Below are 19,248 nucleotides of genomic sequence, written 5' to 3'. Positions count from 1 at the left end.
GGGTGAAATGTCAGCTCCCACCACAGAGCCTTCAGGGCATGGGAAAGCTCTTGGGACTGGTTCCAGGAGGTGGTGGGAAGGGAGGGGCCATAGGACCCCTTGTTACCCTAGCCCCCAATCCCCAAACCCTGAGAACATTGCCTACAGGGGGCCCCCCATGCATCTCGGAGTCGGGACGTCTTTTGTGCACAATCAACTGACTGCCCTTTTGTCTTCTTTCATAACGTCCAGGGCCCTCCACCCGAAGGGGAGCCCTCGAAGCCTGCCCTGTCGCCCACACAACCTGCCCAGACCACCCCAGTCACACAGCCTGCCCCACCTGTGCCGCCCTCCCAGCCCAGCCAACCCCTGAGTAGCAAAATGCCCCAGGTCTCCCAGGAGGCGAAGGGGACCCAGACTGGAGTTGTTGAGCAGCCTCGACTCCCCACTGCACCTGCAAACAGGCCACCTGAACCTCTTGCCCAGATTCCAAGGACCCCAGTGGAAACGGCCCAGACGTCCCACCTCTCTCCAGTGTCTGTCACCATGAAGCCTGACCTCCCTGCCCCTCTCCCAGCTCAGGCCACCCCAAAGCAGCCATTGTTTGTCCCCACAACTACCAGCCCCAGCCCCAGCACTGTCCCAGGACTGGCTCTGCCGCATCCAGAAGCCCAGCCCACCCCCAAACAAGACTCCTCTCCACACTTGACTACCCAGAGACCTGTGGACATGGTCCAACTCCTGAAGGTACGTGTGGACGGGGTTCGTCCAAGGTTACTGCCATATCCGTGGCCCAAGATGCTCTCCCTGAGGCCAGCTAGCTGGCCCCTCCCTCCCTCATGGCTCGATGCTCACCTCACTTCCCGTGTGTTTATTTTTGAGCAGAAGTACCCCATCGTGTGGCAGGGCCTGTTGGCCCTCAAGAATGACACAGCTGCTGTGCAGCTCCACTTTGTCTCTGGCAACAATGTCCTGGCCCACCGGTCCCTCCCCCTCTCTGAAGGGGGACCCCCCCTGAGGATCGCCCAGAGGATGCGGCTGGAGGCCTCACAACTGGAAGGGGTCGCCCGGAGGATGACGGTAAGGCAGACGTAGACCCTGGGTGAGCCACTGTCGAGGCAGAGGGATTTGGAAGCATGTGCACGCCCCTTCTCCCTTGAGGGACAAAAGAGGTCTCTGGGCCAGAAACAAGGCCTTTTTGCTCAATGAGGGTGGATTTCCAGCTTACGGCCCCACACTAGAGGACAGAACTGCCCCCCACAGGGCTTCGCGACCGCTCCGTTTTTCTCCTGCTGAGACTGCTGACCTCTTGGTTGGTCTGGGGGCTCTGATGGCATGGCGGTGGATTTGCGTTTCTTGGAGGGTGGATGTAAAGCCATCTCAGAGGTGGGACTTTTAAAAGAATTTAGAGCCGAGCCCACCCCACCCCAGGCTGGGCAGCCCTCCACTGGAGGGCTGTCTGCACAGTAACAGTTGTCCTCTGCCCAGGTGGAGACAGATTACTGCCTGCTGCTGGCTCTGCCCTGCGGTCGAGACCAAGAGGACGTTGTGAGCCAGACAGAGTCCCTCAAGGCCGCCTTCATCACATACCTGCAGGCCAAGCAGGCAGCGGGGATCATCAACGTTCCCAACCCCGGCTCCAACCAGGTCAGCTGGCTTCCTCCCCGTTGCTCCCACCCACATGCCTGCCGAGGTGGGATTGCGTGGTGGGGAAATTGACCGGGCGCTACCCTCTCTACTGTGGGTCCCTTTGAAGGCCTGGGGAGGGGCAAGTGCTTGTGAACACAGAGCTGCCCATTTGCCTCCTGTCCCCTTTCCAGCCCGCCTACGTGCTGCAGATCTTCCCGCCCTGCGAGTTCTCGGAGAGTCACCTGTCCCGGCTGGCCCCTGACCTTCTTGCCAGCATCTCCAACATTTCTCCTCACCTCATGATTGTCATTGCCTCCGTGTGAACCACCTGGGCGGTTTCCCGAGGTGCCGCAGCCACACACACAGGACAACCCAGCCAAGTGGAGGATGAAGCTGCTGAGGGGGACAGACTCCACTGCCAGCCGGCTAGCCTCCCTCCCGCCCGCCTGCCCGGCTCCTGTCAGCCAGACCTCTGGGCAGTGGTGCTGCTACCTTGTATGTTTACATGCCGCTTTAGCCCAAGGACAGACCACCAACTGATGGACCTGCAGACACCTTGGGGGCTGGGTTTCTCTCTCCTCTTTTTGGAGAAAAGGAACAGGGCTGTGGAATTAATTTTTTTGTTTGTTTTGTTTTTAAGAAACAAGAAAATGGAACTGCCTTTGCACTAAATTAGTGACTTGGACTCTTGCACAGTGAAGACAGGCTGTGACACTCTGGATGCTGGTGTGTGAACACATATCGGGGACTCATGCAGGACTTCAAACTTCTGCGGAAACCCTGGCGTCGAGGAACATTTCATGAGTTTTTTGGTCCCTCTCCCCTCCCCCTGCCCATACTCATTTGGATGCGTCTCTTTTAACCTCTGCTAGCGCCGTAGGAGTCACCTGGACGCATCGTTTACACTTGACAGCAAGCAGGAGGAGCGAACTTCCTTTTGGTGGGATATGCAGAACTTGGGATGTGTGTATATATAAATATATAATATATATAAATATATATATAATACTGACTTAAAAAAATCAAAATTTCCCCTCACATACATTTTTTTTAATCTGTGCCAAAAATGTGTTTTCAGAGAGAATCTTATTTTCATACTCAGACTTTGTATCGTCACTCATTTGTATAAGTGCGCTTCGTTACAGCACGGCCTGCCCTGCGACGTGAAGTGTCACACAGCACCTGTATAAAGACTGGCTGGTCTCACCCTACCTGGAGCTCCCCCAACTCCCTAACACTTATTAATTTATGAAACTGTTTTTCTCAGCGCAGTTTTGTTTTGTGTGTCCATTGGATTACAAACTTTATTAAAAAATACAAAACACATCAAGTGTGAATGTGATTGTCACTTGGGTAGGAGGACCAAGGGTCCTCACCTCCCTGCTTCCTGATGACGGCTGCTGCGACTACGGGTTTCCCATGTTGTGTACAGGATCTGTCAAACTTCCAAGATCGCGATTGGCTCTTAGCTGACATTGAAGAAGGCACTTCAGATTTGATACAGAAATCTCCACACAACGCGACACGCAAGCTCTGGATTCCCCTCTCTGTCCAGAGCAGGGGGCAGAGCCTGGCCTGCCAGTGGCTTGCAGGTGTCCTGCTCTGTGTCTGGACGGGACTCAGGAGGGGGGTAAGGAAAGGCCTTCCTCAGCTAGAGCCCCACGAGGCTAGGGAGGCAGGCAGTAAGTACCGAGAAGGCCCTCATGGTATCAAGTGGGGCTCCTGATAATCGACACGCTTCTGATGTAGGAAGAGGGGCTACCAGCTGCTGGGGGTGACCTGTAGGAAAAGGGAGTGGAGAAAGACCTCTCGGCTGCCATCCCGGAGACTGCTGTGGTCCCCACCTCCCCTCAGTTCATGACTGGCCTTCCTGGGCTCCAGCCTGGCTGGAGACCAATCCAAAGTAAGCAGCTGCTCCCAAAGGATGGCACTGACCTAACCTTCACTCTCAGGCCAAAGCTGCTTGCACCTCAAGTGCTGGGAAGCCCTCCTGTTCCCATGGTCATCGCTGGCAGCTCTGGCTGAGCCAAGTGGGAGTGGTCTCAAGACTGAGCTCAGATGTGAAAGTGGAGCTGGCCCCTTGGCCCAAGCTTTCCATGGGTGGGGGCAGCATCACAGCTGTGCTTTATGGAGTAGGGGGAGCTCAGGTCCAGTAAAGGGGGCCTGGGCAAGTGTGAAGCCAGGTCTCTAGCCCCTGGTGTTTGACCCACACCCACGCTCCACACAGCTGCAGGAGGAAGAGCAGGTCCCCACCCAGACGGGCTGCAGTGGCCTTGGGGTGGGCCAGCCCTTGGCATCAGCCATGGCTGCCAGCTCCCCCCCACAGGGAGCTCTAGGCAGCATTAGAAAATCATCAAATTTATTCTCTAGGGAGCAGGGTCACTGCTCACAGTTCTGGGGTGCCGTCCATCTTTAAATAAACAGTCCGAAGGTGGGGCGCCTGCTCACTCAGCTGGCGGTGGGCATTCGGGGGCTGTGGGTGGGGTCTCTGTTAGAGCAGGCAGGCCCTCGGCCCCATCTCGGGGGCGGAAGAGCAACTCCCCAGCCTGTAGCACCTGCCCGGCTGGCCACGTGCCTCCTGGCCCATACTGCTGGTAGAAGTCCGTGTCAGCCTGGAACATGACCAGGGCCTGGGCTGTGTGGATCCGAACGTGCTGGGCCAGGCTGTTGGCGTCAAGGAACTTTTCCCCACAGGAGTCGCAGGCGTAGAGGATCTGGGTGTTGGGGTCTGTGGGAGGCGGGGGGCTGCTGTCAGCACAGTCAGGGCCTAGGGGCCCCTGGCTTCCATACCCTGGATAGCCCCCCCTCACCTGCTTCCTGAACTTGCTTCACCGCTTTGGTGATCTCGGCTTTAAGGGCTTCTGTCTCATCAGCTGTCACTGCAGCCCCCACCGGAACCACTGTGGGCAGAATCGGCAGGGCCTAAGGCCAGAGGCCCTCAGAGGCAAGTGGCCTGTGACTGCCCTCTGTGGCCCGTGGTCCGCACCTGTGAGCTGAGTGACAGCCGTTGCAGCTAGGGCCTCGGTGGCCAGCGTGACCATGTCGTCAACCGTGACCACGCTGACCTCGCCACCGTCCTCTGGCTCCAGGATCTTGATGCCTGCCTTGCCCTGGTGCACCGTCTTCACGTGGGAGCGCAGGTTGTCCACCCGGTTGAAGCCACGGCCACACTTGTCACAAAGGTAAGGCTTCTCTCCTGGGGGAGAAGGCAGGGTAATGGGGCTGACCCTCCCGGCCTCAGCCTCCCCAGCAGCTTGGTCTTTCCAAGCAGGCAGTGCTGCGGCGCAGCATGCGGAGCCACATAAGGCAGTAGCGCTGTCGGAGCAGCACGTGCGCCCCCAGGCTGGGCCCTCTGCCCAGAGCCCGGCTCACCGGTGTGGATGATGATGTGCTTGGATAGGTCCCCCACGTTGACGAAGGCCTTGCTGCACACGCTGCACTTGTGGGGGCGGATGTTGTCGTGGTGGCGGATGTGGTTGGCCAGTTGGCTGGACTGGACGAATCTGGAGGGCAGCAGAGGGAAGGGCTTGCAACGAGCTGGGGGTCTCCTGCCTGTCTTCTAGGTTGGAGGGGGCTCCCTCAGAACTAAACCTGGGGCTGGGGCAGCAGTTAGCCAGTTCCCCACCCAGCCTGGCCTGTTTCCAACCCCCTCGGGGGTGTAGTGCCCCCGGTGGGGGCGGGCCGGGGGCGGGACCTCTTGCCGCAGCGCTCGCAGACGTAGGGCTTCTCGCCAGTGTGCTGGCGCACGTGGGCGATGAGGGAGCTGGCCTGGGTGAAAGCCTTGCCGCATATCACGCACTGGCACGGCTTCTCGCCTGCGGATAAGGCGGGAGAGGGTCTTGGTGCTGGGCCCCCGTCCCTTCTCCCCCACCGCTGCCCCAGGCTGAGACTGGCGCACGCACCCGTGTGGATGCGGACGTGGCGCTGCAGAGCGCCCGGGTCTGCGAACTGCCGCTGGCAGTGGACGCACACGTAAGGCTTCTCCCCGCTGTGGATCCGGAGATGCCGCTTGAGGTTCCCTGGGGGAGACAGGGCAGGCCGGCATGGCGTACCTGGGCCAAGGGCGGGGTGCGGGCAGCAGGGCGGCCCGGGCCTACCTGAGGTGGTGAATTGCTTCCCACACTCCCGGCACTTGAGGGGCCCGTCCGCGATGTGGATCTTCAGGTGGGCCTTCAGATTCCCCACCTGTGCCAAGGCAGGGGTCATCAGGGCCCCCCACGGAGAGTGGCCTCAGCCCCTCCCAAAAGTTGGCAATTGATCTGAAGCCCTTCCGGGGGCCTGTTATGTGGCTCTCTTCTTGAGGTCAGCATAATGTTCCAGACCTCAGCAGAAAGCAAAACCAGCCTCCCTGCGTTTTGGTCGGGCCCAACACCTGTGACCTGGCTTGCCCTCTAGTCTCCGCATCAGAGTTCCAGCACTGGCCCTTCAGCCAGCCTGCCGCCCCTCCCACGGGTCTGCAGGGCGCATCCCCGCCCCTTAGAGCCCACTTCCAGGGGGCCCAGGGGGCCTCTGTGCCGTCCTCCATCTGCGTGGGCGGGCCACACACCTGGTTGAACTTCTTGTCGCAGTGTGGGCACTTGTGCTCCTTGTCCGTGTCGTGTGTCTCCAGGTGGCGCATCTTGGAGGTGGGGTCGGAGAAGGAGCGGCCGCAGTAGTCGCACTGGTAGGGCTTCTCGCCGCTGTGCACCAGCTGGTGGCGCTTGAGGTTGCCGGAGGTGGTGAAGAGCTTGCCGCAGTCCTCGCAGCGGTAGCGCGCTTCCCCCGAGTGCCGCTTCTTGTGCAGGTTCAGCAGGCTGATCAGCCGGTAGCTCTTGCCGCACTCCTCACAGCCGTAGGGCTTCAAAGGGCTACAGGAGCAGAGGGAGAGGGTGACGTCACTGGACGGGGCGGTGGGGGTGCGGGGCACCGAGGCCCGGGCTGGCCGCGTACCTGTGCGTCTTCTCGTGGGCCTTGCAGGCGGCCGGGTCAGAGAAGGCCTTGCTGCACTCCTGGCAGGAGAAGGGCTTCTCGCCTGTGTGGATGCGGATGTGCCGCTTGAAGTTGCCCGTGTGTGTGAACTCCTTCCCGCAGTCCTCGCACTTGTGGATGACTGAGCCGTACGTCTTGGACTCGGTGCGGTCGCCGTATGTGCCTGAGCGCAGGCTCCGGGCCTCCACGCCCAGCTCCTGGCCAGAGTCTGTGGCGGTCGACTCGTGGTCCTCTCCGTTTTCCAGCCGGGGCCCCTCCTCCTTGACAGAGGCCGGCGGGCTGCGGGCCAGGGGCTCACCTTCTCCTTTCTTTGCTGGCTCCACCTCCACCTCTGCAAAGACAAGGGCAGGCCTGCAGGGCTCGGGCTTCACACCCAGACCAGTGCCAGGAGCCACGGGGCTCCCGCCTTAATGAGGAGTGACATGAACCCGCCCGGGGCACTACCGGGGCCAGGGCCATGCCTAGTGTGTACTACCTGGGGCCTCGGTCCACCAGGGGCCCCCAGCAGCTGCAGGGCGGGAAGGACACTGCGGCCAACAGGCCCTGACAGGGTGAGAGCCCAGCGAGGCGCCCCTGCAGATGCGCAGGGCAGGAAGCAGCAGCATGCCAGTTTCTACGTGCTAAAGGAGTCCAGGGCCAGTGTGCCAGACCTGATCGCACAGGTCCAGTGAGGGCGGATGATGGCTGCGGTCTGAGTTCCCTCAGGCTGGACGGAGGGCTGAGGGGGGGAGCAGGGAGGAGTGGGCGGAGTACCTTGCTCTGAGCACTCGGACAAGGCGGCCTCGGCCTCAGCAGCAGCCATGCCACTGGTGGGGTCCGGCTTGAGCTCCACGGGTGGTGGCTCCCGGGGGGCATCGGCCTTCTCAGTCTGCTCTGCCCCTGGGGGCAGCAGGTAGCGATGAATTAGGACTCTCTCTGGGGAACTATAGCTCAGACTGACTCAGACACCCCAGAGGCAACACCAGGTCTTTCTGGGCAACCTGAGCTCAGGAAGTACAGTTCCCTGGGTGAGCCCACTTCCCTCCCCCAGGGTCTCTTCTGAGCCAGCCCTTCAGTCCAGGCTGCTGGGAGGAGCAGGGCTGCCAGCCAGGCCCTCAGGCCACAACTCACCGCTGGCCTCCCTCTCAGCCTGGCCACCTCGCTCCTCCTTGGGCTCCCTGCCTGGACCAACCGACAGACTGCCCCCCATCAGGTCCGGCTCGCTCGGCATGGGGACGGCAGCTTTCTCCTTGGCTTTCTTGTCCCCTCCTAGAAATGGAACAGGATAGACCTGCTGTTGCCCATTAAGTAAGTGCCCATTAGAAATGGCTGCTCCTGGTCCTCCCTGGGGAGACAGCTAAGTAGTTGTTGGTTGTTTCAGTCACTCACAGGTTATTTATGGGGCACCTGGGCTGGGCAGGGGATGACCACAGTGGGCACAGGAACACCTGGCACCTGCTCTCGGGGAGCCCAGTCTGTCTGGGGAGGCAGGCCTCGGTGAAGAAATGCTAACCCTGAGCAGAGGCCAGGCCTGGGCCCAGCTGAGGGTTCAGGAGAGCAGAGGGGAGGTGGGGGAGCAGAGCACTCTGGGAGGCCAGGGGGTCTCCCTGAGTACAGAGGACATGGGCAGGTGAAAGGCCCATGAGGGAGGGAGGTGATGGCCCCCGTTTCACTGCAGCAGTGCTCACCACCACGGGAGAGGTAGGGCCCATCCACGGCCACCTGCTCATGACCAGCTGGCCAATCATCTTACCTCCCGCAGCCAAGGCCTCTATGTTGTCCCCAGGGCTGATAGCTGGCTCAGCGAGTGACTTGAGGGTGTGGCAGGCCGTGATGATGTCCTGCATCTGGAGGAAGCTGGCTACAGCCAGCACATCGTCCACATTCTCAGGGCTCAGGCTCAGCTTGGCCGTGTACATGAATTCCAACACCTGGCCCAGGCCTGCAGGAACAGTCATTCGTCCTGGAGCCCGCCAGCCCCCTTCCCCCACTCCTGTGCCGGGGCTCTCAGCAGAGGGGCCAACACTGCCCTGGCTTCTCAGTAGGGATCAGCCCCCAACCCTCTCTGGGCCTCCATTTCTGTCTCTAAAACACGCAGTATCTTTTTGCCGGACCTCCTCATGGCACATCATGCCATTCTGGGCTGGGCACCTGAATCTAGGACTGATTCTATCCATGTTCCCAAGACTGCCTGACACCCCCACGTACAAGCACACCCTGCCCTAGTATACACCCCGTACACCCCATGTGCTTCTGGTTAGTACTGAGTAGGAGCTATGGCTAACTCAGCCATGGGAGAGGCTGGGTGCTCAGGGTCCAACCCCCCCACGCCCACCCCATCCCCAATCCTCCAGAGTTTGCTCCAAGTGCACTCTGCTCTGGAGCTCAGCAGAACCCCTCCATTGCCACGCCCACCCCAGTCAACACACTGTGATGCCCCATCCTCCTGGCCTGAGGCCTGTGCAGGTGGCCAGGAGCCAGCCCCAGCGCCAGCCAGAAGGCCCTGGGGACCAGCGGGGTACCTGCCGCGTTACTAATGTCCAGGTGCACCACATCCTTCTGGTCCACGAAGAGCATCTTGAAGTACTCGCTGCAGGCGGCCAGCACGGCTTTGTGGGCCTTAAAGTCCACCCCGTCCACCACGAAGGTGCAGTCACACAGGAGCCCCAGCTGCCGCTGCTGGTTCAGCTGCTCCAGGACGTGCTGGCCGTGCTGGGGGAAATCCATGGCTGCGGAGAGGGCGCCGGGTGAGGGGCTGTCTCGGCAGCCAGCCCCCACAGCAGGGTGGCAGCAAGGCCTTGCTGCCAGACCCCCGCCACCTCCCAGGGCTTCACTAGGCAGGAAGGTCCCCAACCACTGGTGAAAGGCACACACAACAGCCAGCTTTATGTTTTATCAGGTAATGACGCTGAAATGTCAAAAACGTCCAACCAACCAGAAAACGCAGTCAGTCAGACAGGAACACCATCACTGCAGGACGTGAGCCCCAAAGACAGACAGACAGATCACATCTGGCTGTGGGAAACCCTCTGCTGCTCATTTCCTCTTCGTGGACAGGTGATTGGGTGTTTAGGAAGACAGCAGGGCAGACTTTTCATCGCCCGGTTTCTGGACTCTGCCCAGGGAGAGAGGTGCCAGCCCTGAGCCGGCACGGTTTACAGAACTTTGCATGGCCCGGCCTTGCCTTGAGGGCAAGTCTCTGTACCCCTTGAAGCCTGGCCAGACAACAGTCGCTGGAGCAACACAGAAGTCTAGCCTTGACCCCGGAGCTGCTGGCCAGGCCTCAGTGTCCACTGGCCGAGGGCCGGTGCTAGAGCAATTCCAGGGAACCTGGTCTTCCCACCTTTCGCCCTGAGGCGTAAGCACCCGACACTCCTCCACCCAAGATCAGCCCCTCTCTAGTGAAGACCCCGAGTCCTCCTTTTAGAAAGAACCCATCCTGGCAGGTTTCAGAATGAAAAGTCCTCCACTCCTCTCGGAGACCACAAGGGCTGGCTGCCTGGCTAGGGCTGGATCTGCTAAGAGCACGCCAGGCTGTGCCAGGCAGAGGGACACTTGGGGGCTCCCGGGCAGCTCGCTAAGGCTCTGGCCTTTCCCCAGGTTACATCAGCCTCTGTGGGTGAGTCACTTGTGCGGCATGGGTACCATGTATGGTTTTGGCCGAGCAGCTGCAGTGCAGACCACGCCCCAGTGCACGGGGTTCCGCCAGCGCAGAACAGCCAAGTCCGTCCACCCACGTGTTTGCACAGGGTCCCTCAAGTAATGGCTGTGACAGTGGCTACAGGCCCATGCTGTGCCGGGGTGGCTTCGGAGCGGTGGCTGCTTCTGCAGGAGACCTGGAAACACCCTTTCCCCTCGTTCTGGCCCCAGGACTCTGCTCCCAGCCTGACACACAAGTCCCCACACAAGCTTCTTAGGTTCTACCAGTTATTATCTAGAAATGCCTTCAACAGGAGGGGCAGGGGAGACAAGGGTTCAGCCCTCCCAGTAGCAGGGACCCACCTGGGGGGCAGAGGTCATCACCACACAGGACACCTCAGAAAAGGTGTTTCTCTACAGTCTTCATGATGAGGGACAAACCAACCCCAGAGCTGCCTGCTCTATGTGGTGGGAAGGGGACAAAGGCAGCCCCTGGGTCCCCACTGCCTGACACCCACAAACCTCAGGAGCCCCAGGGGAAAGATCTGGAGCAGAAAGTGAGGCACGCCGCCCACATCTGGGGCTGGGCAGGCAGGCAAGCTAGCACAGGACCTGCAAGTCAGGGTCAAAGCCCACCCTCCTGGCAGTTTGCCTGCTCCAATCCCAGCACCAGGAGCCACCTAGAAGCTGAGCGAGTGGGGAGTGTCCTGGGAGTATGACCAGACCCAGAAGGATCAGAGCTAGCCATCTATCTGCCTCCAGGGAGGGTGCCTCTGGCCAGCATGGCAGGCAGGGCCATGATGACCAGCTGCCTTTTGTGAGACCCTCGCTGCACTGAGTGTTCCCACCCCAGAGCCTCCTGGAAAAGGCAGCCCAGGCAGACAGGCCTACTTGTTGGGCACAGGGAGCAGGGCACGTGGGATGGGGGGAGGTCACTTTCAGCAGCCTTTAAGGATGGCCAGTAAGGCCCTGAGATGAGTGGATGGTGGATGGTACCACACGCAGGACAAAATGCCTGTGGCCCCACACTGCCTGCTTTTTCCCACTCAGCTAACCACCCTTTTTGATACAGGACAGCCACCAGTCACCAGAGCCCTGGCTGCCCGGAAGTGGGCTTCTTCCCAGATGGCATCGCCACTCTCCTGAGGTGGCCTCCAATGCTGTCCCAACTGAGAAACACAAATGAGCATCTATGCTGACCGAATCAAAGGAAGAAGTAGGGTGGGTGCTAGAGAGGAAGAAGGGAAAGATGTGTGGGCAAGAGACCCAGGCCATGCAATCAGTGGCTGGTTCAAACACAGGCTTGCATCTGGTCTCAGGGTCAGCATGCTAGGGAGTGTGGGGCTCACATGCTTAATTGGGTCACCCAAAGACCCTGACTGGCGCTTACGGCTGCACTTGCCATGCCTTTCTTTGCCCCAGCCGGGATGCTGGCAGGCAATGTCCACCACACCTGTGAGAAGGGCCAGCCAACAGGATGCCAGGGGACTGGCCACGCTCAAAGGGCGTAGCATGGGTACTGGGACAGGAGGGGAATGGCCTGAGGGGTGTGCTGCCCAGAGATTTCAATACCAGCAGTAACTGGCTGTTCCCACCAGACAGGCAGCTTCCCTGATGGTTCACACCATCCTTCACTCTTTCACTTTGCTTTTACTTCACAGGGTGGTAAGTGTGGGCACTAGCTGAAGCTACTTCTAAGAAGGACCTAAAGAAAACTTAGAAGTGTAGAGCATGCAAACAGAACAAGACCTCGGAGCTCATGGTCTTTGTTGGAGAGGCCAAAAATCCAGCCTGGGAAGGGCATGGGACATGGTCCCTTGGAGCCTGATCTTGCCTTCTGACAGGAGCTCCTGGCTACTGGCCGGCACCTTTCCTGTGACACCCCAGCTGCTCTGTTGTGACACTGGATTAATGGGTCGGGCCGGACATGTCACAGCTGGAGTGAGCTGCTGATGACACACACGCCCTGGCCTGCCTTACCTAGAACTCACCTGATTAATGAAAAAGGGGCAGGGCGTGCAAACAGACACACATGATGATCTAGGGACACTCTCTGAGGATGACTGCAATCTCTCACAAACCACACACACACACACACACACACACACACACACACACACACGCCTGCCACACCTCCTGTTGAGAAACAGTCTGTTTCCTTCCAGCACAATCTAGAAGGGCTCAATGGTGACAGGGTGTGGTTGTAGGGCTCCTGCTTTAGCAACCTTAGAATCCTGCTACTGTGCTTCAGGGCTGCTGGAGCGGGAACAGGTTCTGGAGGCTGAAGCACCAATGTGGAGAGGCCATGGGAAGCCCTGAGGCCCCAGCTACCAGCACAAGATCCCCAGGCAGAGGGATCTTACAGGGATCCCCGCCTACAGGGACCTTGCAGCTCTAGGGCCATGAATAATCTCAACTGACACCAGGGCAGCGGAACTGCCCAGTCAGCCCCAAACACTGAGGGAAAACAGTCCTGACGGCTTACACCACTGTTTCGGTGGCAGTTTCCTATCCAGAAATAGAGAAGTGGTGGGTAACAGATGATAAAAGGGCAAAAACTTCAGGGTAGTGGTTTTCCTGGATGGGGAAGGGCAAACAGGAGTCTCTGAGATACCAGGCATGTTAGCTCTGTACTTTGATGGGCCTGTGTTTACATCTCAAGCAGCCCTGGGGGGGGGGGCGCCTCAGGCTAAGCGCGGGGCTGCTAACTGAAAAGCTGGTGGATAGAACCCACCCGCTACTCTGCTCCTGTAGAGATTTACATTCTCAGAACCCCGAGGAGCATGCCTGTTATGTCATACAGGGTTGCTATGAGTCAGAGCGAATGGCTGTGTGTGTGTGTGTGTGTGTGTGTGTGTGTGCGCGCGCATTTCATCTGGTACTCCTTCGGAAGACATATTTCAAACTTTAATGAGAGAAATGAGGCAGAGAGCCCACAGGCCCCGAGGGTCATTTTCAACCAAGCTGTTGGCCCCTCCCACCAGCCCTGCCAGGGCCGCAGGGCAGCAGCACTTGGTGGGGGCTCAGCCAGACTCACAAAGGTGGGATTCAGGAGGCTGGCTGAGAAAATCATCCTTTCCAGTGGCCCTTCAACTCGAAAATGCCAGCCAACGGGGCAACTCGGCAAGGTTTCTGCTTCCATTGTGAAATCCACACTGCTCAATTCCACGGAGCCCAAACCCCAGGTAATGAATGACAAGATGGCACTCCTGGCATTTCTTCACCATGCTGGGCAGCACAGGCCGGCCTCACCTGGCTCACTCTCATCCCCTAAGAACTAAAGCCCGCCCATGCAGGGCGGCAAGTCCCGAATTGCTATGTCTGGCCAGGACGCTTGGATTCCACAGGCAGCTCAGCATCACAGAAGCTGGGAAAGTTCTGGGGGCTGCTGGGCTAGGGCCAGGCTACCCTGGATGGAGTCCCACACTCTGCAAAGCATCTTCGTTTGCAGATGGAACTGATGTTACTACTTTCCAGACCTGCTGTTTCATCCAGCTGCTATTAAGTTCCCTTCCCGGCTCCTGGTGGCCCTGTGGGTGTCAGAGTAGAACTGAGCCCCACAGGGAACTCCGGGTTATCATCTTTACGGAAGCAGAGCACCAAGGCTTCTCCTCCACAGTGGCACCCAGTGGGCTCAAACCGCCAAACTGTCAGCTGGCAGAATAGGACAAACCACTGTACCACCCAGGGACCTTCTGGGCCCGTCACCCCACTGCTGAGGAGTTGATGCCAACTCACATCAATCCTGAGAGCTGCCCCATGGAGGACCCCCCCCCCCCAGCTGTCCTCTTTAGGGAAGCAGGCAGCCACAGCTTCTTCCTGCAGAGGCTGGCAGGTTTGAACCGCTAACCTTTTGGTTAACGGCTAAGTGCTTAAGCACTGCAACACCAAGGCTCCTCTCTAAACCTGTTGGGAGGATTGTTATAGGAAGGCCCTGCACAGTGTCAGACACAGTGTGACGCAGAAGCAGTGAGGTAAGTTACATATACACATATACAATATAGTGTATCATATATACTCAAGTATAAGCTAATCCAAATATCAGGCAAGGCACCTAATTTTACCACAAAAATTGCATTAGAAATGTGCTGGAAAACTCGGCTTATACTCAAATACATATGTATACATATGAGGGGGTTTCACAAAAGCTCGTGGGAAAAAATGTAATGAAAAGATAATGGAATCCATAAAATAATAATAATTTATAAATTATCAAGAGGGAGGGGGGACGGGGGAGTAGGGAGGAGGGGGAAAATGAGGAGCTGACACCAAGGGCTCAAGTAGAAAGCAGGTGTTGTGAGAATGATGATGGCAACATATGTACTAATGTGCTTGACACATGGATGTATGTATGGATTGTGATTAAGAGTTGTACAAGCGCCCAATAAAGTGATCCAAAAAAAAAGATAACGGAATCTATCCACAAACTTTGAAGCACTCTCACATTTATTTTCATTGTAGGGCAGCGCCACATCAGAGGGTTTCAGCATACCTCTGACTTGCTGTGCGTTCCCAGTGACTGGCCTTGTCCTTGTTGAGAAGTTGTAATGAGAACCTATTTTCCTTCTAAATGCAATCTGGAAAGCCCAGAAGCCAAATGAGTAGGAAGAAAGGGGGGGGGGGTGTTTGCAGGGTGAGGGGGCCAGAGGCAGTAGCCTGGGGCAACGTTCTGTTCTGCCCGGAAGCACTGTCCTGACCAGACCAGTGTGCCACTCCAGCCTGCTGCTGTTGCTCCCCAGGGGGAGGCTAGAGGTGCCCGGAGCACTCGGTGGTACCTAGCTGGCACCTGCCAACCACCCTGGTGACTAGCAACCACTAAACTGCAGGTAGGACTTCCATGATGCACCCAGCTGTAAGCCGTTAGGCCAGGAAGCAACGAGTCTGCCACTAGGAGCTCTGCTCACCAACAGTGGGCCCGGTTCACAGAGTGCACCACGCTGGCTCCCAGCCTGGATGGGACATGGCCATCTAGGGGCCTGAGCAACCGGAAGCAGGTAAGCGGTCTCCCCATTTGGCTCTCAGATGCTCAGAATTGCTGGTTTTCTAGAAAGACGGGTGTATCCTGTAAGAGGTTCAGGACACACCAAGGAGTGGAAGTTCAGAGCTCGTCAGTCTTGCAGGCATGAGCCCTGCCTGATGCTACCTCCCCCTCCACTCCAGCCCTGCAACTAGTGGTCCCTGTGCAGGGCAACATGGGCCGGCGGCCAGCCTCAGCACAGGTGAACAGCCACAACAGCACTGTCCCCAGGGCTCAACCAGAAACAAGAAACCGTGCCCTACTCCCACTCCGACTCTGGGCCACCCTGTCGAGCAGGGTGGAACTGCCCCTGGGGGTTTCTGAGACTGCAACCCTTGATGGGAGTAGAAAGCGAAGCTGCCTCTTTGTCCCACAGAGAAGCTGGTAGATTTGAACTGCAAACCTTGTGGTCAGTAGCCCACTAGGTCAGCCACTATGGCACCAGGGTTCCTACTTGGTACAGAGAAAAGACGAACCTCACAAAGATAAATGAACACCTCACGATGCTGACCTCGGGCACTGAGGACAGTGCTCTGACAAGGCTTTGACCCTCCTGATTTGCTCTCTGGGCAGAAAGGCCACCGCTCTCAGCAGTGGGCAGACTGGAGTGAAGCGGCTTGAAGCAGTTGGTAGGTCTGCTATCACCGCAGGTGCTAAGTGAAACAGGGAGGGAATGGACAGGTGAGAGGCTAGTTAATAGTCACAAACAAAGAGAAACTTTGCTTATGTGGCCTGAATGGAGTGGAAGAGAAAAAAAGAGAGGCAATAAGCCCCAGGCCCCTTCCAGAACTGGAGGAAGCATATGAAAAGGCCCTGAGGCAAAGGGGTCAGCTGACAGGAAGGCCAGGGCAAGAGCTGATGCGCTGGCAGTGGTGGAGGCTGAGACCACCAGGATCTCAGACCTGTCAGCCTTTGGAGTTTAAGTGCTTCAGGACTCCTTGGGGTGGGGGTGGGGCGTCAGGACACTTGAGCTGGAGTGCAGACTGCAAAAGGGCAAGGGTGGCCCTGGAACCTGAGTGAGGCTCCTCCCGTGCAGAGAAGACGGAGGTGCTGGTGGCCTGCACCATGGCAGAGGAGCAGGAGAGGCTGGGCACATTGGTGGCACCTGCGTAACTGGCTGATGAACTGGATGTGGAGTACCATTTACTGAGAAGAGGAACAGTGGCAGAAAAAGATTTGTTTGGGAGAAATCAGGAATTCTGTGTTAGTCAATAAAAGCAGAGGTGTCTACTTGCTATCAAACTGGAAACGTGGCCGATGGGAGTATCTGTGTCGGAGGTATCGGGCTGGGCGGAAACTGCGCTTCCCTCTGGGGCAGCAGTGTCAAATGGGTATTAGAGCCCAAAACAACTTGACATAGAGGAGCTGAGTGGATTTGGAACCAAAGGCCATGCAAGGTTTGAATCTGGGCTCCAACATCTACCATGGTGACAATTTACTTAACTGTCTGCGTTTGGGGCTGCTCACCCGCGAGGCAGAAATACCACCAAGCCGGCAGCGTCAAATAATTCCAACTTGAAGTGAGTCCGTGTGTCACGGCAGTAGGGTGTTTCTGGAGCAGGTCACCAGGCCTTGTTCCCAGGCAGAGGCCTCTGGGTAGGTTTGAACTGCCAGCCTATCAGGTACATAAACTGTACCACCCAGGGCCTTGAATAGGAAACATTAAGAAAAATGCTGGCAAAAGTAGAATTAGATTCAACTTCTATCAGTCTCCTTGCTGACATCAAGTCCATGCGGACTCAGAGATGCCCTGTGGTTTTCAGAGACTGCAACTGTTTATGGGAGTAGAAAGCCCAGTCCTTCTCCCGAGGAGCTGCTAGTGGTTTCAGACTGCAGGCCGCGTGGATCACAGCACACTGGGTAACCACGACACCCCACGACTCCATCTATCCACCCACAGACATAGCAAAAACACAAAGGAGTAAAACCCAACTGGACTAAAGAAAGCAAACCCAAGCTCGATCAGCCTGAGGGACCTCGCGTTACCATGAAGCTTGTGGCTCCTCTCTGACGATGGTCAAGGAGCCAGTCTGGTCCAGAATGACAGAAACACACCCAGCCGTTCCCCTCAACAGGTCTCTGGCAACTGAGGCACTTGGTCAGGGCCTGCGTGCCGTTCAAGTACTGTAAGGTGATGGTGGGCTAAAGTGAGAATATAAAGTGGAGGGTGTTTACTTCAAAACCCTGCCCAGACCACTTCAGGGCAGGTCTGAGCCCCACCAGAGGCAGAAATACAGATGCCCTCAAAATCCTATGCTGAGTGCTGGAGACTGCCAGGGAGCGGCACTCAGGGGACTGAGGGCAGGGCTCTGAAAGGATGTGATACCCAGCCGCATCTTGAAGCAGCCATGTGAACAGGGAGGAGAAGACCTGCAGGTCGAGGACAGCGTTAGCAAAGGTGGGAACCTGGGGTCGGGGCAGCACGCCTGGAGTCACAAGAGCAAGGAGTGGGTGGAAAAAGTGGTCAGGACTGGCCTGGGGGGCAGGTTCCAGAAAGGCCCACGGGCACATACTCGCCACAGCGCAGGGCTCCCCCGGCTTGCAGGGACCGTGCTGGGTTTACACGCAAGAGGGCACAGTCAGACTCACACGTCTGGAAGGTCACTCTGTCTGCAGCTGAAGGGCAACAGAAGCAGGGAAATCAGTAAGGCAGACGCAGATGCTGAGGCATGAACACGGTCACCCTCCAGCTGGCCTGGGAAGGCTTGGTTAGTGCACACAGTGCACCCAGTGCACCCAGACCACCCCCTCACCCACCCACTGGGCAGCCTTCCACCGAACATCACAACATCCTCAGAAACCCTGAGGGCCGCCCCTTGGAGTAGCACTAAGTTCTAATGACCTTGGCCTTCCGAGGGAAGCTGAGGCCTGCTGTTGGACTCCAGCCAGAGACCCAGGTGGAGGATCCACAGCCGCTGCTCACAACGACAAGCCGGTCCGGAGCCGGAGCTCGTCAAGCCTTTCAGTTCTGCTTACAAGAAAGCCTCGAGGGCACTTTTTTTTTGACAAGACCTGGTGACTAAAAACCACTCAACAGGAAAAATGTCCTCATAAGGGAAATGGAAAATTATGGTAATTTTCACAAAGAATGTGTCGCTAGGGAAAACTTTATGAGCAACTATTCCTTATGGGGACAAAACTGAAATTCCCCTAGAACAGCAGTTCTTAGCATTTTTTTACCAAACACCGGGAACCCTCTGACACTGTGTGATGTAAGTTAAAGACCTTCTCCCCAGGGAGGTGAATGCTCATGTGTGCCCACTGGCGCAGGCAGGCACTCAAATGACGCGTGTACACACGTGCCATTTCAGGGAGTTATGAATTCCCTTAGTCCAATGGAATACTCCTGCCTTGGAATCAAGCCAATACCAGTTAAGAACCTCGTGCAAGTGGCTGAAGTGTCTCCACTCCACTTTCCCTTCTATAAAATGGGGATGGCGATAAAGGGTTCTACTCATAAAGCCTTGGCTGCCATCCTCATTCCTATTGCTACACATAAACCCATGCCAGCAACACTGAGAAATCCAAAGTAAAAGGGAGGGGAAGGACAACCCAGTCCTCCGATCTTTGCCCTGTCCCCTAACACTGGAAATGAAAATGGCCTAGGGAATTCAGGCATCCCTCGAGAAGTAACTTCACCTGGACAAAGACCAGGAAAGGGGCGCACAAACAGTAGTGCTTTCGGCCCCCACCTGCCACAGAACATGCAGTCTCCGGGTGCAAGCTGGATGGGCAATGCCACCTTTCCCCAAGAACCCAGTGACTTCGGGAGCACGAGAGAATAGGCACATTGCTGTGCTGGCTGCCGAGGAGCTGGCCTCTGCTCAGGGCAGCCCCAAGCACCAAGGAATGAAGGCCCACCCAGGCCGGCCCCGCTTCACAACTGGCTGCAGATCAGACCTTTGCGTGATCCAAAGGGTTCCACTGGCTGACTTTCTACAGTGGATTAGGCTGTATAGTCCACTGAAACCTGGTCATCATAGAAACACTCAAGCCACCACTGGCTGCAGTGAAGAAAATGGAACATGCCAATTTCA

General features: G+C 57.4%; 2 protein-coding genes across 5 annotated transcripts in view; one reads left to right on the top strand and one right to left on the bottom strand.

The window, feature by feature from the left end:
- Positions 1-2,934, top strand: part of SPEN (spen family transcriptional repressor) — a 129,121-nt gene extending 126,187 nt beyond the window's left edge. The window contains exons 12-15 of the mRNA XM_004705164.2: positions 232-726; positions 865-1,059; positions 1,468-1,626; positions 1,800-2,934. Coding sequence (XP_004705221.2) covers positions 232-726; positions 865-1,059; positions 1,468-1,626; positions 1,800-1,931 — 981 coding nt within the window. The 3' untranslated portion in view covers positions 1,932-2,934. The remainder of the gene's footprint in view (positions 1-231; positions 727-864; positions 1,060-1,467; positions 1,627-1,799) is intronic.
- Positions 2,595-19,248, bottom strand: part of ZBTB17 (zinc finger and BTB domain containing 17) — a 29,681-nt gene continuing 13,027 nt past the window's right edge. For 2 of the 4 annotated variants that reach the window (XM_045299048.1, XM_004705163.2), the window contains 13 exons: positions 9,078-9,284; positions 8,309-8,497; positions 7,687-7,824; positions 7,330-7,455; positions 6,538-6,907; positions 6,155-6,455; positions 5,706-5,793; positions 5,511-5,627; positions 5,303-5,423; positions 4,981-5,111; positions 4,595-4,804; positions 4,419-4,508; positions 3,951-4,336 (listed from right to left, as the gene is read on the bottom strand). In XM_045299048.1, coding sequence (XP_045154983.1) covers positions 4,053-4,336; positions 4,419-4,508; positions 4,595-4,804; positions 4,981-5,111; positions 5,303-5,423; positions 5,511-5,627; positions 5,706-5,793; positions 6,155-6,455; positions 6,538-6,907; positions 7,330-7,455; positions 7,687-7,824; positions 8,309-8,497; positions 9,078-9,282 — 2,370 coding nt within the window. In that variant the 5' untranslated portion in view covers positions 9,283-9,284 and the 3' untranslated portion in view covers positions 3,951-4,052. Of the gene's footprint in view, positions 3,388-3,950; positions 4,337-4,418; positions 4,509-4,594; positions 4,805-4,980; positions 5,112-5,302; positions 5,424-5,510; positions 5,628-5,705; positions 5,794-6,154; positions 6,456-6,537; positions 6,908-7,329; positions 7,456-7,686; positions 7,825-8,308; positions 8,498-9,077; positions 9,285-19,248 lie in introns of those variants that run through there. The other 2 variants (XR_006680907.1, XM_045299049.1) reach the window with 2 other exon arrangements.

The sequence above is a fragment of the Echinops telfairi genome, unplaced genomic scaffold (assembly GCF_000313985.2).
Source record: "Echinops telfairi isolate 266 unplaced genomic scaffold, ASM31398v2 ScPeMD7_7457;HRSCAF=8495, whole genome shotgun sequence".
NCBI lineage: Eukaryota > Metazoa > Chordata > Mammalia > Afrosoricida > Tenrecidae > Echinops > Echinops telfairi.
The sequence above is the reverse complement of the archived record's forward strand: the minus strand, read 5'-3'. Positions and strand labels throughout refer to the sequence as shown.